Source organism: Battus philenor, unplaced genomic scaffold (assembly GCF_028537555.1).
Source record: "Battus philenor isolate CCGP_79_NKW_IND1 unplaced genomic scaffold, ilBatPhil1.0.hap1 SCAF_24, whole genome shotgun sequence".
NCBI classification, from domain to species: domain Eukaryota; kingdom Metazoa; phylum Arthropoda; class Insecta; order Lepidoptera; family Papilionidae; genus Battus; species Battus philenor.
Window position 1 is genome coordinate 1,633,547 of NW_027181687.1, and position 21,021 is coordinate 1,654,567.

The 21,021-nt window shown below is 35.7% G+C and overlaps 1 protein-coding gene across 1 annotated transcript; it reads right to left on the minus strand.

Moving 5' to 3' along the window:
- Window positions 1-11,561: 11,561 nt before the first annotated feature.
- Window positions 11,562-19,043, minus strand: LOC137924481 (odorant receptor 4-like). The gene is made up of 5 exons (XM_068767866.1): window positions 18,250-19,043; window positions 15,977-16,073; window positions 14,309-14,413; window positions 12,646-12,801; window positions 11,562-11,609 (listed from the first exon to the last, which is right to left on the minus strand). The coding sequence occupies exons 1-5, from the start codon at window positions 19,041-19,043 to the stop codon at window positions 11,562-11,564; spliced, it is 1,200 nt and encodes a 399-aa protein (XP_068623967.1).
- Between the last annotated feature and the right edge of the window lie 1,978 nt (window positions 19,044-21,021).

The window sequence follows — 21,021 nt, forward strand, 5'->3', positions numbered from 1 at the left end:
TTCTACATTATACTATATTGATGTTAATGCATGGAAATAAATGTTGTTGATGTTCACTCAGGAAGATAATTATTTTAAAGCGTTCTTCATAAAACTATATTTGTAAAGAGCAACTATTGAGTTTCTCGCAGGCTTTTAGCAGAGCTGCCTTCCGCACCGGTGGTAGCTTCCTGTAGGGACAACAATGCTGACATTTTATGTTAATTAAAGATTCGAAAGTGATTGTAACAGCCTATTCGAATAAAGAATATTTTGATTTTGAACAACATGGTCAAAAGAATCTAACATCTTTTTTTATTTATTTGACACTTTATTGTTAATAAAGACAAAGGAAATGCAGATAAATTATATGAAATACGCAAATAAAGAGGTACAAAACGCGGTCTTATCGCAAGCGGTAATTTCTTGCGGACAATCATTGGATGGACTTAATTATTAAGGTAATAAACTTGATGAAAGTGCTTGTTATATAGCCTATTCGAAAAAAGAATATTTTGATTTTTCAACACGGGAACACACGAGATATAATCGACATAAGAAATACAGATATCGATGAAATGATGAATAAAAACTTGTCGAATGCCAAGTTATGGAATAGGTTAGAAATCTGACGTACATAAATATTTAAATACAGAATGCTTTTACGGGATGAGTGGCTATTGGTGTAAACATTTTAATGAATATATAGGTTATACATATATATAATATATATCTATCTATATCTAATCACCTTGCATAAAGTTATCACTCTGAAATACGTTACATTATTTAATTTTTTTCTATTGGAAGTCGACAAGGTGATAACTTCTGACGGTACAAATTTTGTAGCGACAGATAGAAAACATTAATCAATTTTAATACGCTGCTATCCGAATTTAAAAAACACTTTTTTATTATTTTTTTATCATTATGTTCTTTATTATTTCTGAAACCTTTTATTTTATAAAGGGTATATCACATATTCTTTGACAGTCATATAGCTATGCATTCATCATTTTCATATTCCTATGTCCCCGAGATGGGGCAGAGGGCGTCCACAGTACGTCGCCATACCGAGCGGTCTTGAGCCTCGCGCTTTACTTCGCTCCACGTCATTCCAACTGCCTTCACTTCTGAGTTTGCTTTAGGCGGCCACATCTTCGCTTTACTTGATGATTCCATTCTAGGGCTTGCCTCTGTATGTGATCAGTGTCCTATCGGAGCATGTGGCCTATCCAGTTCCACTTGCGGCGTTTGATCTGCTGGTCGGTAGGTATCTCATCGCAGCGTTTCCAGAGATCTTCATTGGAGACTTTCTCAGGCCAGTATATATCAAGATTACGACGAAGATAGTTGTTAAAGAAGACTTGGAGCCGATTTTTTTAATAACATTCCACGTCTCGCATCCATATATCAACACGGTTTTCACATTGGACCGGAATATTTTGAGTTTAACTCTCCTAGTCAGTTTCTGTGATTGCCATGCAGAAAGGAGCTGTGCGAAGGCTTCCATTCTTTTGGCTTTCCTCTGTGCTAATAAGTAACGGCAAAGAACTTGTTGCTCCACACCTCAGTTCTTGGGTGTTACGGATGGTAATTTTAAGTCCCTATGCATTAATCATTTTAAATATTTCACATCTTTAAAAAATTACCTTTAAGTTCACGAACCCTTCCGCTCCGTGAACTCAGTTCAGATGAAGCTGTAAAAACCTGAGGGCTAACAGCACAAACTTCTACAGAGAAAATGCATAAATAAAAAACCGTGTACAATATTAAAAATTAAATCAACAATTTAATGGAGTTAGGTGTTATTTTGCGAAATTCAATCCTAAGTAAGAAAAGGATCAATATATAGCTACTTCTGCCATGCAGCAGTAGTCGTGCAATAAAGTGCACCGCCCACCGATACTACTGATACATGTGCATGCGGCTAACAATGCGAATCACACAACTACCACCGTTAAATCACTCAACACGTGTTCGGTGAAATATTACTCCTGAGGATGCCCCGTGCAGAGTGGAACATGTGTAGAGTAGAAAGTGTTTAGGTAGTTGTGTTTCGCATACTACTCCTGTATTGGCAGAAGTAGCTATATATTGGTCCTTTTCTTACATAAATTAACAATTCAATCATTATAATTTTAGCCGTAATATTTCCACTGATGGACATGGGCTAAGCCCAAAGATTTCCAATAGATGCTGTATTCAACATAGATTAAATATACTTATGTGTATATTTTAAATAAATTATCATCAAATTAAATATATTGATATATATGATAAAATATTTATTGTGTGTTGAAATCGGACACGGTTATAAAAACAGTATTTATTTGCTCCAATTTAACAGGGAACTCAAAATCGCTTGTCTATTATAAAGAAGGTAAACTGTTAGATGAACGTTGAACAAAGGGGTTAATTGCTTTGTGTTCGATAGGTACGACGATTGAAATACTAAAGGAAAAAAATTTGATTCAGAAAAATAAAATCAGTTTTGTAAATCGTGAAATTTCACGCTCTTTCTCAGATATAACTAGATCTTTACGTATTCTAGATATTAATTGTTAACAATTTCGTCATTGTAACCATTCTAGTCGGTATCTATAGGGAAGGCCTATGCCCAACAGTGGACATTGTACAGCTAAGACCCTTTTAATGATAAACACGTACGTACGTACAATTACGAGGAAGAATTGAAGCGGTAGTAAATGGAGTACATCGCCATATAATAAACAAATGAAAATCTGCGAATATAAAGTTGCTGACGTCATATCATCGCATTTCCTAACAATTTGACTGTCGGTCAATTTATTTACGTTTGTGTTGTACAAGGAAAGAAAAGAGATCATCAATATTCCGACGGAACCACGTGCCATGTTGGCGAAATTAAGGTTTTTAGTATTCATAGGAGAAGCGCCACAGCTGTTGCTGGCTGAGAGAATATAATTTAAAAAAAAACGTGTTTACTTTGCATACAAATCAACAAAGTAAGGCATTTTTTCATAATTTTTTAATTAGTTTATGATCAAATCGATGCATTTTCAATTTATATGTAACTTATAATGTTTTTTTTATATCTCGAAATGACATATACAGTATAGTGTTGACAGTTTTGTGATTGTTAACACGTTCACTGCGGCTTGAGGTCGATTCAGCCTCATGGTAAACTTTGCACTGGTGCGGCGCGTAAAACTCGTGTTTTCTCTCTAGTGCGGCGGCTGTTTACACTCAACCGTATGAGATATGACAAAGACAAATATAGCTTTCTTTATGTCTGCGAAGCATTGACTCAATATTGTAAAAAAATATTGATGAACATGAGGCAGAAAAGACCTCAACCGCACTACTAGGAAGTTCAGCTTGAGGCTGATTCGACCTCAGCCGCACCAGCTGAAAGTTATTCAAAATTGGGCCCGCAGTGAACGTGTTAAAATAATTTTAGTCGTGAAACGCCATGTCCAATCCAACATTTTTTAATAAATTACAAGATTTTTTATTTTTTGCTTACTTAAGTAAAGTAACATATTACTTTAGTTTTAGCAGAGTGAAATATTTAATCAGAAGGAAAAATGAAAATGTTGGATATCACACTATGTTGTTTGCTTTTACTAAGTAGGCATCTGTGTAGAAAATTTTGAAAGGCGAAGTGTGTAAAGGAATGAAAGAAAGGTAGAGAAACGAATGAAATTTAATGAGAAGGATGAAAGAGTATGGAAATAAAAAAAACCTTGTCTTCCCATGATCGGCGTTGAACGAGATGCCACAAAATTGGGACATCATAAAAGAGTCAATCAAGTTATTAAAAAAACAAAAGTAAACTTTATTTATGTCCACATTTTTATGTCACCTAGTGTATGACAGTTCGTTTATAAATACAAGTTAGTTTCTATATACACCAGTGAGCAAAGAGTCGTATTTGATATCCGTTCAGCGACATTAAAAATTTAAATAATCGCAGAACATGAGTGGCCCGCGGTGTTTATCTCGGAATTTATTTCGTCCACGTTTTCGCTTCGCCGTGATAAAACGGAATTGAAAAGTTAATACAAACTTTTATATATACAAGGAAAGAGACTGTTTATTGTGATTTATTACATATACATTTGATGATATTTTTTATATAGTTGTAATGGAATAGGCATTTGTCTTCCATCTCACCTGATGGAAAGTGTAGATGAAGACGAACGTGGTTCACGCCCACCAAAAGAAAACCTATTCACTCTACTCTTAAAGGCTCCAGAATTTAACTTTTCAGGAAAAATAGACCCAGACAGATTATTCCAAATTTTGGCGACTCTCACCAAAAACGAACTGTCAAACTGTTTAGTTCGACTTTTGGGTATATCAACAACATATGGATGGAACTTTTGCCTGCGCCTTGTAGTCCGATAAAGGAATAGAGATGGCTCAATCAGTTCGAAAAGAGCCTTCGTGCACTCTCTAGTATATCATATAAAAAACCGATAAGCTGGCAACTCGACGACGATGCTCAAGCGTGTGTAGTCTGCTATTTGAGAGCTTTTCGTTGTTAATTAACCTACGGGCTCTTTGGCGAACTGAGTCCAAAGCTTCCAGATGATATTTGGCTGCACCAAGAGGTGGCTGTAGTACTCCATGCAGGATCGAACTTGGGCAGTGTAAAGATTAAGCAGCTGTTCAGAGCTGAAGTACCGCCAAACGTTTGAAAGAATTGATAATTTCTTCGTAAACAAACCAATATTTATAAACTTATTCTATGAATACTTACTATATGTTAAAGTTATTAACAGATTAAAATAAAAGTAAAGTAGTAAGTAATAGGGTATCCTTCCTTAGATTGCCGAATGTTCCACGCTGCTCTCCAATTTTCACTCCACACTACACTTATACCAACACCCACACAGATTCGACCAGGAAAGCCTCCTCTTTACAGCCTTATCCTCCATCAGAGTGTCAAATGTAGGTTCGGAAACCCGAATGCTTTAGTTTTTAGTACAGTTCACGGACCCATCCGTTCCGTGAACTCATTTCCTTTGAAGCTGCAAAAGCCTTAGGACTAACAGCAAAACACATTACAGAAACAATAAAATAAAGAAAATCCAAATAATAGGTTACACACAACGTAAGTATTCCTGGGATTATCACGATAAATTTGAAATAGACAATTTATAGTATGAATAAAAATGTAAAACTAGCGTTAAAACAGTATCAATGGAAGTACAACTGAACAAAATCAAAGTTCTAAACTTGGCTTTAGTCTATATATAAATAATAGGTGGCGCAAAAGTAATGTCATAATGGAAAAGCACTTTAATTTATAATAATTGCACAAAACATCAGTGCACTTTTGTGTTTATGATGTATATATACAAATATATATATGTCAATAAGCAATGGGCTTGATTTTACATTTCCATCATGATATTTAATGGAATCAGGCGTTACATCGCGGAAGTCCATCCTAAGTAAGAAAGGGACCAATATTTAGCCACTTCCGCACATGCAGTGGTAGTCGTGCCACAAAGTGCACCGCCTGCCAGCCTTGTAATAAATGCGCATGCGGCAAACAATGAGTGACCACTCTGCGTTTGGCACTAATCGGTGTAACATTACTCCTGAAGATGCCCCGTGGAGGGGTGAAACACGTGTTGAGTGATTTAACGGTGGTAGTCGTGTAATTTGCATTGTTTGCCGCATACGCATTTATCAGCGAGCTGGCGGGCGGTGCATTTCATTGCACGACTACCACTGCATGTGCGGAAGTGGCTAAATATTGGTCCCTTTCTTACTTCCCATCATGACTTTACTTTTGTATAACCTGTCACACATTTCAGTTTGTTATATTGACTTCTTGATTTTTATAAGGTGCTTATTAAAGCACTCCAACGGTCTTAATAAGGTTTTCTCTTTCTATTCTGTAGATATCTCCAATAAAGAACCTGGAAGTCGCAATGGTCAACTAATCAGCAGATCACGTGACATGCCCAATGCCGCTACATCTTTTAATTCTTGATCTAATTCTTGTAGATTTTCCGAGCATAGCACTGCATAGCTCATTGAATAACAGCGATCCTGGCAAAGATATCTTATGAAATGCACATCACCAGTGCGATATTGTTATCTTTTTTTGTTTATAAATGTTTTAATTGTTGTTGAACGTTTTGAAAACCATATTTTGGTTGTATGATACGGTAAGAAACACATTCGCGTATATTAAAACCTTTTGATGGTGTATATTATATCACTTTGCAAGAAACGTCAATATAGCTGTCACACATAAAATGTTTATAAAAGGTTCAAGAAGTTGATATGACTAAAATCCATTAGAACGAGTATCCAAATTATAGATTTGTAACGATTGCAGAGGTTTTATACAGCAGCTGGCTTGCAAGAAAATTGACAACGTCATTTTCAAACTTTCAAATATCAAAATTATTACATTCTAGGATGCAAGTTGACTATAAAAGCCGATACTGGGGGAAATTTAGGTCAGTCTACATCCTGAATAGAAGTGAAGAACAATAAGACTCATGATAGTGAGAACAGAAGAGAAGGTGCTGCCGTGAGCAGAATCGCTGCCAGTTTCGTTGCCCGAACTCTAGTACATTAAAAGGCGTATTTTCGACGGAACTGCGATATATATATGAAGAGTTCTACAATCGTGTATTATTTATAATTAAAAAAAAAACACAATGACAGTGACTATCTCATTGATCGCGTCCAAATTCAAATCGGCGTTCGAATTTTAATTTATGCGTATATTTTAACTCAACTACTGTGCATCCAGGGATATCCCGTGATCCAATTTATCGTCGTTCTAAAAAGTTTGGTCTTACCCACGTCTACTAAATAGTGTTTGCCAGGGGTTCTCTGAGTACCTTCACAGGTTCAAGCTCAAGGAGGACCCTCATGCTACTGCGAACCGAGCGTGGGCCAGACCATGGCCCACCTTGTGGCCTATTGTCCCACACATGCAGGGATGCGCAGTGCCCTGGAAACGGAAGTAAAGCTAAAAGTAGATTTGGAGAGCATCGCCTTAATGATGATGAGCGACGACAACCTTCGCCCATCATTCCTATCGTTTACTCGCAGGGTGATAGTGATACTGTTAAAAGAAATAAAACAGTATAGATAAGTAGGTACAAAATAAACTGCACAAATAACTAGTCAATTAATAATAGGAAAAATAAACTAAAAATAGAATAAGAAAAAAGTAGTACTGTATTAAAAAAGTCAAACCCAAAAAAAGAAAACTGTGATATAAAAATTAGAATAATTAATAAAATAAAGAATAAAAGAAATGTACCTAGCCACCTAAGAGTAATAAGATGGTGGAAGGAAGGCGATGAAAGCAAGAAGGAATGAAAGAACAAAGTGAAAGATATTGTGAAGGAAAAAAAGTAGGAACAAAGGAAATTGAGAAGAATGAAAGTGAGTGAAGAATAAAGATAAAAATTTGAAAAACTTATTTGTAAACAAAGACCCTGATCCCAACAAATTAGGGGTACGAGAAGCCTCCAATAGCGGGGGGTTATTTAAAAAACAAAACTAGTTTTTGCAACTCAAGTATCTTTCAGCCCCAATACATTGACACAACAAGCTTGTCATAATTAAAAAGACAGCTTCATTAATGTAATTGGTTTAAAAATAAAAATGTACTGATTAATACGTACAAGTGAAATGTGATAAATTAAAACCGGACCGCGGGTACGGGACAGCGACGCAATAAATTGTAACACAGGCCCAAAATAAACAAGTTCGTTGAAGAAGATGTATTTCGTTCGCATGTTTGTTCCCACATTAAAAGTCACGCGTTCAACGGAAACTGTATATATCGTCGAATTATTTAGTCAGTAAATATACAAAAACTTACATGTATAGAGCTGTGTTTAATCTAAAAAATATTCAAGGCAAACACTAGAATAAAAAAGGAAAAGTCGAACTTTTTATTAAACGGTTTTATTTAGTTCGACCCGTACGTAATTTATTTGGATCAAAATTAGAAATTGAAATTTAAGCACATTCCCGTTGTCAGATTGATCTGAAATTTGGTACACACATTTAATTTAGATGACAATACAATATAATAAAATCAATAACATTATATATCTAATATGGCCGCTGATACAAAATGGCGGATTACGTATTTTTCCTTAACCTCCTCAATATGGGTATCAAATGAAAGGGCTACACTAGTAAAACGCGATGATTATGTCAAAATTTAAAATTCAAGATGGACGCCGTTCCAATATGGCGGACTTGGTACATATTTTTCACAACCACCACAATATGGGTATCAAAAAACCGTTTAACTTAAAAGTTTTTTAAATGTATTTATTGATCTCGACTCTACACAGGATGATTATTTATAGGTGTAAAAGGTTAAAGAGATTATCTACACGAGGTAAACATGAGAAAAAAGAAGAAAAGACTACCTTTTTATTGATCTCTGTGCGGTATTATCTATATATTACGCAGAGGACGCTGTTGCCCACCTTCCGGAAACTTTTTTCCGAGCAGTCGAAATCCTATATCCTAATCCTAATATTGTACCCCGGAAATCGAACCTATTACATGCGATCGCGTCTCAGTTCTCTATCACTGGACTATCACTGCTCATGTGGTCAATGTAAATATGAATAATGAAGCTAATACAAAAATTTTAACCCTTTCCACTCCAATGTCGAGTGTCACTCGACACTGATTTTATTCCACAAGCTCCACTGTCGAGTGATACTCGACATGGTCTAATACTTCTTTTTTGAGGGGCTGAGGAGGGCAGGCAAGGACCTGAACCTTGCAGAGGTCAAAAACAAGGACCCACTGGTGCTGCTCAGAGACGTAATGGCCTATAATACTAACGAAGAAATAGTAAAGGCCATTAAGACCCAAAATAAACACCTGCTGGTCGACGTCTCTGAAGAGGATCAGAGGGCGGAGGTAAGGTTCAGGAGGAGGGCGCGAAATGTGCAGACGATCCATGTGGTCATGCGCGTGTCGCCTGCGCTCTGGGGACGGCTGACGGCTGCGGGCTACATGCACGTGGACCTCCAGCGAGTGCGGGTGCATGATCACTCCCCGCTAGTCCAGTGCACTCGGTGCCTAGGTTACGGCCACACCAAACGGCATTGCACAGAGAGCGAAGACCGGTGCAGCCATTGTGGTGGCCGGCACCTACGCGCCGAGTGTCCGGATCGGCAAGCCGGGAAACCTCCCGCCTGCCGGAACTGCCGACTAGCTAAGGCAGACCGGTGGGACCACGGCGCATTCGACGAAGACTGTCCTGTGCGGAGAAAGTGGGACACCATTGCACGGGCGTCCGTAGCGTATTGCTAAGGGCACCCAGGTGACTCACCGCACTCTCCGCGCAGGGCACCACCAGTACCGCGTGGCGCAGCTAAACCTGCAAAGGTCCAAGCTCGCTACTGCCGAGCTGATATGCGAAGCGCCGAAGAGAGGCTGGGCGTTCGCATTGGTCCAGGAGCCGTATATCGGCGCTATTGGCGAGATGAGGCACTACCCAGGGACAAGGGTGGTACAATGTGTCGCGCGAGGCAACGGGGAGGTTGTCAAGGCGGCCATTGTGCTATTCGACGACACTATCGATATCACTCAATGTCCCCAACTCACGTCTGGCAACGTTGCTGTGGCCAGGCTGAGGACTGGGGCTTGGGAGATAGGGGTGGTGTCCGTCTACCTGGAGCCTAATACGCCCGTCGGACCATACCTGGACCGGATCGGCTCGGCCGTGGAGGGCTTTGTACTTGAAACGTTTCAACAATTACCGGCCAATTATATAAAACTTCTTAAACATACACCGTGCAAACGGTGCAAACTTCATTCGAGTTTTTGAAGTTTAGTGTCGAATCCAAGCGCTAAGTTCCGTGTATCTTGAGTGTAACTTACTTCTTAGTTATTTTAATTAGCGCACAGAGTTCCTTAAACGTAATGTTATACGGATTTTTTTAGCTATTAATTGTCTTGTATGTTGAAATGCTTGTGTATGGTAGACATACAAACAGACTCCACGACTAAAGCAGACGAATCGAAGTGTTCTCGTGTTTAATGGTTTAAGAAGTAGCATAAAAAATGCACATCCCGGAAAAGGCTTTCCAACAATAGCACACTAAACTGCGGCAAGAAATAAAAAGTTCCTTTTTATAGGACTCCTTCACAGAAGAGGGAGAAACAACTGTAGGGATTTTAATGGGTTCGTTTCTCCTATGCCCTCTTATATTGCAGATGCAGAGTCACTAAATCATTCAGAAGATTCGTCGGTGTGAGCGGCGCATCGAAAAGGGGAATTCCACAGAAATAAAATTGTTCAATTACGTCGGTATAAATACGGGCGAAACTCGATTGAATACACACTTCTACTTCCGACTTCGTGCTGTTACTATCTCAAGATCTACTAGACCTAGGAAGAATCCCACACTCTCTTTAAGTGAAGGCGTTGAGAATTAAAATGTAATTGGAAAGGTAAAGAGAGACAGACATAGGACATTAAATAAATTAAATAATAAATATTTGTTATAATTTTATTTATCGAAGCATTACAAGATTACTTTATTTAAATTAAAAATTATTAATACATAATTTTGTAATTATTTAATCGTGTTTTATTATATATGTTATAGACAGGTGACATTGACCCTGAGCAGGCATATGGAACCCAACCCCACGTCCTGCGTCATTTGCCAAAATGACCAAATGGCGATCTACCACCAGCGTTAGGCCCGAATAGATGAAAGTAAATACTTGTGTAAGGCATTCCCGCGCAATCTCTTTCAGATACGGTATCTCGTTACAAAGCATAGTTAGTTTGCATTAATTAAAACTCACCGGCGATACAAACTGATCCTCTCTCAACTCTGATATCGATTCAGCTAAAATACCTTCGTAGAAAAGGTTCACACCTTTGTAAAAAAAGGACCAATATTTAGCCACTTCCGCACATGCAGTGGTAGTCGTGCATGCGGCAAACCATGCGAATCATACAACCGCCACCACCAAATCACCCAACACGTGTTTCACCTCTCCAAGGGGCATCTTCAGGAGCTATGTTACACCGATTAGTGCCAAACACAAAGTCTTCAGAGTCCTTTTCTTACTTAGGATGGACTTCCGCGAAGTAAGACCTGATTTCATTAAATACTTAGGTTCACACCTTTCTCCGAAAGGCTGGCCCCGTGCCCACGCGCATTCTCTTTCAGATATTCCTTAACATAGCATAGACAGTTTATAATAATTACGTTAATTTTATGTATAAACTGTTATATAAATTAGTTTTAGTGTGTGTTCAAAGTGTTAATAAAAGTGTTTCTTTGTTTCAGCGAGTTTCTTTTGAGAGCTATTTTCACGTGTCGCGCTAAAGTCCGGTTAATATTAAAGTGAATGTGCCTCTGTGGAATACGGCTGAAGGCGTCATATCTCTATCTATTCTCTCTGTCTACTGTGAATAAAGCGCATCTTTAATTGTCTGTGGAAGGTCCATTTCCTTTCTTTCGAAACTATTTATTTTACGTCACAAAATCTAAAAATTACGGTTGCTCATACAACATAAAATCCGTATAAGATGAGAGTATTTAAGAAAAATATTATCATTACGCTGGCCTCAGTAAAGTGTAGTAACTGTATGCGCCTTTTAAAATCTGAAATGTAAAACAATTCCTTTTAAAGTACAATTTCAAACAATATCTCTCTAATATGTTTACACGCACGCACACACACATACACACACACGCGCGCGCGCGTGCGCTCACACACTCGCACACACATGCACACACACGTACACACACGCACACGCGCGCACACACACACATATATATAGGTATATATATATATATATATATACACATATATGTGTGTGTGTGTGTTTCGTAAATACTCTGCATTTTATATCACTAGGAACTGACCACCGGTAGGTCTATTTTTCTTTGTTTAACAATACACAGGCCTCTTAAAGAAAATACAGTTTGCGATTCCATTAATTTTTCTTCTTTTAGTTATTATACTATTAAATTATTAACTATTAAAATAACACTGTTTTATCTGTGGGACACAGGCCTTCCTTATTGATTTCCAATAGTGCTTCTGACTTTGATATTTTCAGCCCATAGACGCCCACGACCTTAAGATACCTATGGGATATACCATAATCGCCACCACCACCATGTGAAGGTTGGCGATCACAGTGTAGTATTATTATACGCAGAGAACGCTGCTGCCAATTTTCTAGAAACTTATTTAAGAGTGAAAATCCTATATAAATAATTTATCTTCGGAATCGAACCCATGACCAACGATCTCAAGTCTAAGTACCTTTACCGTTAAGATACTCTTAGGTTTCAGACAGCACGTGACGTCACGCTTTCATTGTTGCTCCTTAGGGCGGTTTTTGAACTTATTTACGCAGTTCCAGTTAACCCTTAATAGCCTGATTTACAAAAGTGATTTTTTTTTAATATTACTGTGTTTGCTTGAGGGTCTAGATGAAGGGAAAAATAGATTTTTTTTTAATTTCGTTGGAAAGAATATTATACAACAGTAAAATTCGTACAGCCAACCTATAAAAAAAAAAACTAATAGTGATATAAACATTCGGTTTAAAAGATTGGTATCAAAATTGAAACTCTAGGCTATTAAGGGTTAAGTCTATTTTAACAAATATTAAAATCAAATACTTACATTAATAAATGTAGCTACAGTTAAATGTGCGAAAGGCCCAGCTGAGAAAACAATAGTCTTATTATACTGACTGATTAATATTTGAATTTCTTTTTGTTGCGATGCGCATCTGTTCCACCATAAGCTGTTATACGGACCGAACATTACATTTAAGCTCTGAAATTAAAAAGTATATTTACTTTATAATAGTAGAAGTAGAAACAATACATTATTTTTTAAATTGGTCGCCGATCATTTTTATTCGCCTAGTATTCGAAATTTGAAAATTACGAATAGTCATTATTAAAAAATAAATCTATAAAATTTTGTTCGAAATATAAGTAAAAATATTCTTTATAATGAATTACAGATTGTATATGAAATTAAACTTAAATAGATTTTTGTAAAATTAGGACAGGATCCGGCGATAAATATTACGCATTTCGCACGAAATACGACTGGCAAAATGTCTCATAGGTAATGCGGGACAGAGACAGTGCTCTACGGAGCCGAAATTAGCCGATTGTCTCTTTCTAAAGGTCGATATGCAATATTTATAGCCGGGTACTGTAACTCTTTGAAACATGTCACTGAATTATAAAATAAATAATTAACTCATACATATATTGAAATATAACTTGAAAATACTTCTAATACAGTCAATAATATTTTTGATTGAAAATAAAGGTCGGATATGAATTGCTTTCTTGTATAAAGGTTATTATGATCTAGATGCAAGTAGTAAGACCGATAATTGTGTTGATTGGGGAAGGCATGATAATGATGATGTGAGCTGGCCATTTTAAGTAAGAAAAGGACCAATATTTAGCTACTTCCGCACATGCAGTGGTAGTCGTGCAACAAAGTGCACCGCCCGCCAACCTGCTGATAAATGCATATGCGGCAAACAATGCGAATCACACAACCGCCACCACCAAATTACTCAACACGTGTTTCACCTCTCCACGGGGCGGGCATCTTCAGGAGTTCTGTCCATTTTCCGATGCGACGTACACTAGATTTATTAAAAAATCGACACGTAATTCCACTACCTCTGAAGGTAACTAGTACTTACTACTTATTACTGACAGTAACTAAATAGGTTACTGTTTAGTAAAGAACACAAAATAATATTAAGGTAAATTATTTAGGTTTTAATTGTAATTTATTATTTAATGGAATTAGGCGTTACCTTGCGGAAGTCCAACCTAAGTAAGAAAAGGACTACCGCCAAATTACTCAACACGTGTTTCAGCCCTCCACGGGGCATCTTCAGGAGTTATGTTACACCGATTAGTGCCAAACACAGAGTCTCTCTCTGTGTTTCTTGGCGATGGCGGTTGTGTGATTCGCATTGTTTGCAGCATACGCATTTATCAGCAGGCTGGCGGGCGGTGCATTTCATTGCACGACTACCACTGCATGTGCGGAAGTGGCTAAATATTGGTCCTTTTCTTGCTTGTAATTTATTAGGTAAAATATTATGGAATTCTGGCAACATAGACATCAGCGGAAACATTGACAGCTGTCATTTCTTCTCTAATTTTCCTCTGTATCGAAATGCGTGTCTTGTTTGAATAAATCAATATTTATTTTTAAAAGTTAAAAGCAATTTTATTAAACAGTTAATAATAAATTAAATGGAATGTTAAAAAGCGTGACGTCACGGAAATTTTCAACTGACCGCAAATAAAACGTCGTTGCTGTGCCAACAGTAAATAAATAACTGCGCCACTCCAAATATTAAATACTCGGAGGTCAGGAAGCGCTGCATAGCGCTTGTCTCCACCTGGAACGGTCGTAATTCCCTTTGACAACATCAAAGAACTCGCTATGTAAGATATAAATGTAGAGAGCCGAGAAAATTTAACTTTAGCTTCCATTTTCAAAATGAATGCGCAATGTTTACGAACTTGCTGTGACAGATGTAATGTAACTATGTGTGTAAATTTGAATTTAGAATCTTATACATGCATAAATGTAAAGACATATAAATAAATATATAATAATAGGACTAGGAAGTAATGTCGTGTCTGTCGACATATTTTACAGAAAAAAATATTGATTTGTTTCCTCTCCGGCATTGAAAATTTGTATACTAGATGGCAAAAGGTTATTAACAAAGAAGGTGAATATATTATTGATCAGAAATAAAAAAATGTTAAAAACGTATACGTGAAAAATTAACTTAATAAAGCGAAATTATTTTCCGGTCCCCCTAATATATATATATATATGTATATTTGTCACCCATGTCGGGGTTGTAAAATCATTTTATGTTAAACATTGATTATTGCATGGTATATATTTTGGTACTTATTTATTTATTCACACATTTTTTACATTCTATGTATAACGGCGAACTTAATGCCGAAGGCATTCTCTGCCAGTTGACTGTTTTGGCGGAGCAAAGATAAATTAATAAAGGTACGTGAAACAAAAAAGGTAAATAACATAAAAGATAAAAACACCTTACATAAATATACTAATGGCTACTACTATCTATAATTATATCTTATATATATATATATATATATATATATATATATATATATATATATATATATATATATATATATATATATATATATATATATCGTGATGATTTCGTTAGCTTGACAAGCAACAGCTATCGAACCTTCGCTTTAAAGGCGCAACGATGCCTGATCATCCTAATATCGAGGGGGAGCGCGTTCCAGAGAAGAATGGATTGTATTGCGCAGGAGTGGGTAAAGTCGGTACTATGAGAGGGATATTGTTAAAAAATAATAGTTTATCATAATATTTTTATGTCTTGTTGGTGGATTTAAAAAAGAGTATAAAAATAGTCATTATTTTTATAAACAGTTAAAGGAGCAATAATCATCAACATTATCATTCCATCCGAGACGTCTACAACTGGACAAAAGCCTCCTCTATATATTTCCAACTAGACCAGTCGGAATCGGCCTGTATCCAGCGCTTTCCGACGATCTGAACTTGGTAAGAAAAGGACCAATATTTAGCCACTTGCACATGCATATGTGCGGAAGTGGCTAAATATTGGTCCTTTACTTACTTAGGATGGACTTCCGCAAGGTAACGCCTGATTCCATTAAATAATAAAGATCTGAACTTGGTCCTTTCCACCTTGTATATCCTTGGAAGGCGTCGCGTAATACATTAGGTTTCCGCTCCGTGACTTCTACACCAGAACTTCAAAGCTCCAGAGACATACAAATACTTCGATATAAAATCTTAAAAGGTGGGTTAAATTTCCTTTGTTGAAAAACTCCTAAGTTGTTTTAAATTTCAAATTAAAATTAATTATAAAAGAATCAGCCAGTTTAAAGTTACTAAGTTACTTGCTTACTGTGATCTGGTAGGCAGTGGCGCATAGCATTATAGAACATACGATCATGTAAAGAAGCATTATTGGAGATAGACACGAATCAAATAGGCGAGTGTATCTGAAACAAAAAAAAAAGGATTTTTTTATTATTAAAATATTACCGGACAGTGTTTACAGTTGATTTAAAAAGGTTTACTATTATCCTTGCGAAAGGTAACTATTAATATAGTAAATATGTAAAGAATAAAATAAAAAATGTATATTTTTTAAAAACGGTGAAGATAAAGACCAGTCAGGAAACAGATATATCTTTCGACTAGCTGGCTTCGCAATATATTTTGTGGAGGTGTAATTTTATAACATAAATTCTTGATAACTTTGTAACGTGCTAAAAATATTAAGGTTCAAGTTTTAAACATATTAAAGCACCATCAACCAACTGGTACACTAGCTGACATATATAAGATATAATAAATATTAATTCCAAATTTGAAATCTTTACGCCTTATAGTTCTAGAGATATCGTGATGAGTAGTATACATATATATATATATATATATATATATATATATATATATATATATATATATATATATATATATATGAAACACGTCATTACTTTATTTTTAATTTTATTTTAGTTAGAAAATGTTGGCCCCATATATGACCATTATAAATGTACACCTTTACATTATTCAACAAACAATACGGATATAGTTCGCATATCTGCAAAATAATTTAACCGCTTCTGACTTTAGCTCCGAAAAAATAGTTTGCGTGGATCAACATAGTATATTACAATTCAAATTAAAATTCAATTGCCTCGAGAGTGACTCTCATTTTATTCAATTATTTGCGTATTCCATCAAAATTATGTTAAATACATCATTTATAACTCAATAAAGGTTAATCATTTTTTTTTTCTTTGTTTTTGGATTGTTCATCGTCCGAAAAAATTATTTTGGTTTCAGCCCATAGACGCCCACTGTAAGGCATCCTCACAAAAGATGTCTTTGGTGGGATATACCATAAATCACACTTGGCAGACAGGTTGGCAAGTGTGGTATTATGGTACGCAGGGTAGGCTGCTAGCTATCCTCTGGTAACTAGTTTGTGAGCAGTGGTTTTTATTCCAGGAACCGAACCTGCGATCTACGATCATAAGTCTCAGTCCTCTACCGATGGGCTGCCATCATATTAAAAGTGATATTGTGTAATAATCATAAGTAAAACAAATAATCATTAGTAAAGTTGTTAATCTAAATCAGAGTTCCCCAAACTTTTTTGTGTCGTAGACCCCTGGCCATGTTTTTCCGTGTCGGGTAGACCCCCTACTTACCTGATATTAATTTCCTGTAAATTTCTAACTGTAGTGAAGTTAAGTGTATGTTCAAAATGTATTGCGACCACAAAGCGAATACCAACATCCTACAACTTACACAATTTTATAAACATATATTATATAATAACTTTTTTACTTCATAGGTACTTTTATAAATAATGTAAATGTTTTGATATTATAAGATAGTATGATGTAAGTAAATAGGTACTATCAGTGTATGTGTTGAGATCCACTATCGTGGACCCCCATTTTCATTTCATGGACCCCCAAATTTTTTTTCGCTGACGTAGACCCCTTGCAGGTTGTTCTAGACCTCTAGGGGTCGATATAGACCACTTTGGGAATCACTGATCTAAATGTATAAGACAATATCTTGTTAGCTAAACCGTTAAGTAAAAAAATATGGTAATAAATACACTTAAAAAACTTTTAAGTTAAACGGTTTTTGATACCCGGTTTTGATATTATAGTGGTTGTGGAAAAATATGTATCTAGTCCGCCATATTGGAACGGCGTCCATCTTGAATTTAAAATTTTGACATAATCATCGTGTTTTACTAGTATAGCCCTTTCATTTGATACCCATATTGAGGGGGTTAAGGAAAAATACGTAATCCGCCATTTTGTATCGGCGGCCATCTTAGATTTATGATGTTATTGAGTTTATTATATTGTATTGTCATCTAAATTAAATGTGTGTACCAAATTTCAGATCAATCTGACAACGGGAAGGTGCTTAAATTTCAATTTCTAATTTTGATCCAAATAAATTCCGTACGGGTCGAACTAAATAAAACCGTTTATATGAACATAATATTTTTTTGTTAATTTGGATTCATAGAATGTTAGATGGATCTAATATTTACATTAGTGTTGGCTGTAGGCAGATATACTCTTGGAATTTGGAAACTTTTAATAAAAATAATGTAATGACAAAGTAAAATTGTCTTACTTGATCAATTCCACGTGACGTCTATAGCATTCGCGCAATCTATTTGCAGCTACTTCATCCGACACAGGTTCAGCTTCTGTTCCGAATATATCAGCGCAATCCAACTTCAACAGTTCAAGCTCTCCTTTAAAAAACACCATTATCACCATTGCATTAGTGTCGAACGATGTAATCCAACCGCCTCCATATATAGCTGCATAGCTTTGTAATAAAGAAGCGGCCACATGACCTGGAATAGTGTTTTTGTTGAACGGAACCCAAGAACTTACAACTTGCATGTAAGATTCTGTGCCGTTTTCAACAAGCTTTCTATAAACGGGCGAAGCTGCGAATTTATACAGTGGTTGCGCCATTACAATTATTACTGTTGTATACATTAATGCCCAATATAAATATGTTATTCTTCTGCAATAATTAGTATTCTTCTTGATTATATTATTTTTTGTGATAGAATTATCGATACGCTGCTTTATATCAGCAACGGTGACGTACTCTATAATTCTTCTCCAATGCTTCTGCCAGAATAGGAATGTTGAAACTTTTATAACGCTTACCGAAGCCAACATTGTAATTTTTAAATTGTTCAATAGTAAATTTATATCAGATTTTATGAACCATATATCTACATATTCAGTGGCGGTAAAAATTATAACAGATAAATGTAGAAATAAATATATGTTTCGCTTTGTAGTATTCTCGGGTAGTAACAAGCCCCAGAATTTCAAAGCCTTTACATTCGGACCAAGTAGTGGTCTTTGTTTCGATTCCAATTTATCAAAAATTTTTCTTAACATTTTGTACGAATGTAATCTATAGAGCTGATACAACTGTATATATAGTGTAATAGCGTACATAATTTACAAAAGCAATTTAAACGTGGAAATAGTGCTGTGACATATATTTCCATTACTTTTATTAAACATGTCTGTCTTTTGATTTTTAAAAATTATACAGATTAAAATCAATAATTATTTATTGAGTTTCGTGTGCGATGTTTTTTTTTTTTAATTATCTCTCTAACTCTTTAATATTTGTTTTTATTTCCATAATCGCATTTCATTAATAACTCTTATATGTGTAATACTAACACTAGTTCAATGTACTATGATGGAAGATTTATTTAGACTTTCTTTACCAGATCTGACTAGAAATTAAATGAAAGCAACCACCATAGCCAAGTGGATTATAAAGTTGACGTAGCTATTAGTAGGTACACATTGCTCAGAACGTAGACCCCAGGGCCTTATTTTTCATAATCCTTCATACCCCCCGTTGGGGCCTCTCATACTTCCTCTTTCTTTGGTACACAGGGACAATTTTTTACACAATTTATGTAATAGATATTATAATTTGCGTTTTTTTCCAACTTACCAACCTACATTTTATTGCGTGTATTAACTTTATAAAAGTCTTACATCTACTTTTGTTTGTAATGTACATTTTGTTAATTCAATTTAATTTAAACTTTAGTTTAGTGAATGGAATGAAAAAAAAACAATAAAAAAATATATATATATCTATATATATATATATATATATATCAATTGTTATATGAAAAGTGGAATATTTATTATTGAACTAAAATAAATAGGAAATGTTAAATTACGAGACATTCGTAGCAATAAGATCAACCCTCAGACATTTTTCTTTAATCGAAGATAATTTGATATGTCAGCGAAATCCCTCCGGGGATTGCGGATACAGGTGCAAACTCTCATATTATTGTAAAATCAATATAAACTACACGAATTCTAGGTATTAGTTTATATCTAGCTACATTTGTAATTTTCCCAATATGTAATCAACCGTCTGCAACATAATATTTTAATTAAAAATATTATTAATTACATTTTTTTATTTATTTAATTAAAAAAATTCCTGGCAATTAAATTGCTTGTGTTATTAAGTATTAATTTTCAAGCTTAATTTTCAATTAACGAATATTTAAATGACTAGAATCCTTGGCGACATCACTGCCTGATAATTTTGATATCATTTGAGCTATGTTTGAAAAAGTGTATGTGTATAAATCTATGTTAAACTTTATTAAAAGATACGTTAAGGAGTTTCTTCCTGATTCTTCTCCACAACTATAACACCTTGCGAAGCAGAGTAGAGTAAAAAATAAAATACCTTAAAAAAATTGTAAGTCGAGGATCCTACCATAAGCATTCCATAAGCTGCCGGCTCTCAAATGCTTTGCTCCGACTGTCGCGACCCAGACTTCGTTTGGTGACAGGTGGTGATCATGATCTTTTTAATAAACATCTATTTACATCAGGCGTTACGGACAGTCCTTTGTGCAGAGCGTGCCTGGAAGAGAACGAGTTTGCTGCTCACATACTACTTAGATGTTTGGGAGTAGCACCTTACAGGGCCACCCATCTCAGATCGCCGATGTGTCTCTCCAATCGCCGGGAACATCAAGAGTCTGCTGGTATTTCATGAGGAGTTGGGAAGGTTTCAATAAGACCAACTGCGCAAGATGAAAGCTTTGCCGCTTAGTTAAAAGTTCCTATATAAACGAAAAATATATTTTTCCTTTATTTTATTGCATATTTTATTTTTATTATTGTAGTTAGATGATAGTCTACAAGCAATGTGTGACTATTGATGAAGAATCGTACAGTTACGTGATCTCTCACTTTAAGCCCTATTGGATAGCTTACCAAGCCATATAGAGGTTAATGTTTCTGGCTATTTTTCAACGAGATCCGATAGACGGCAGCTCAGCAAGTTGAAGAAGCAAAGTTAGTTAGTTATTATTTAAAT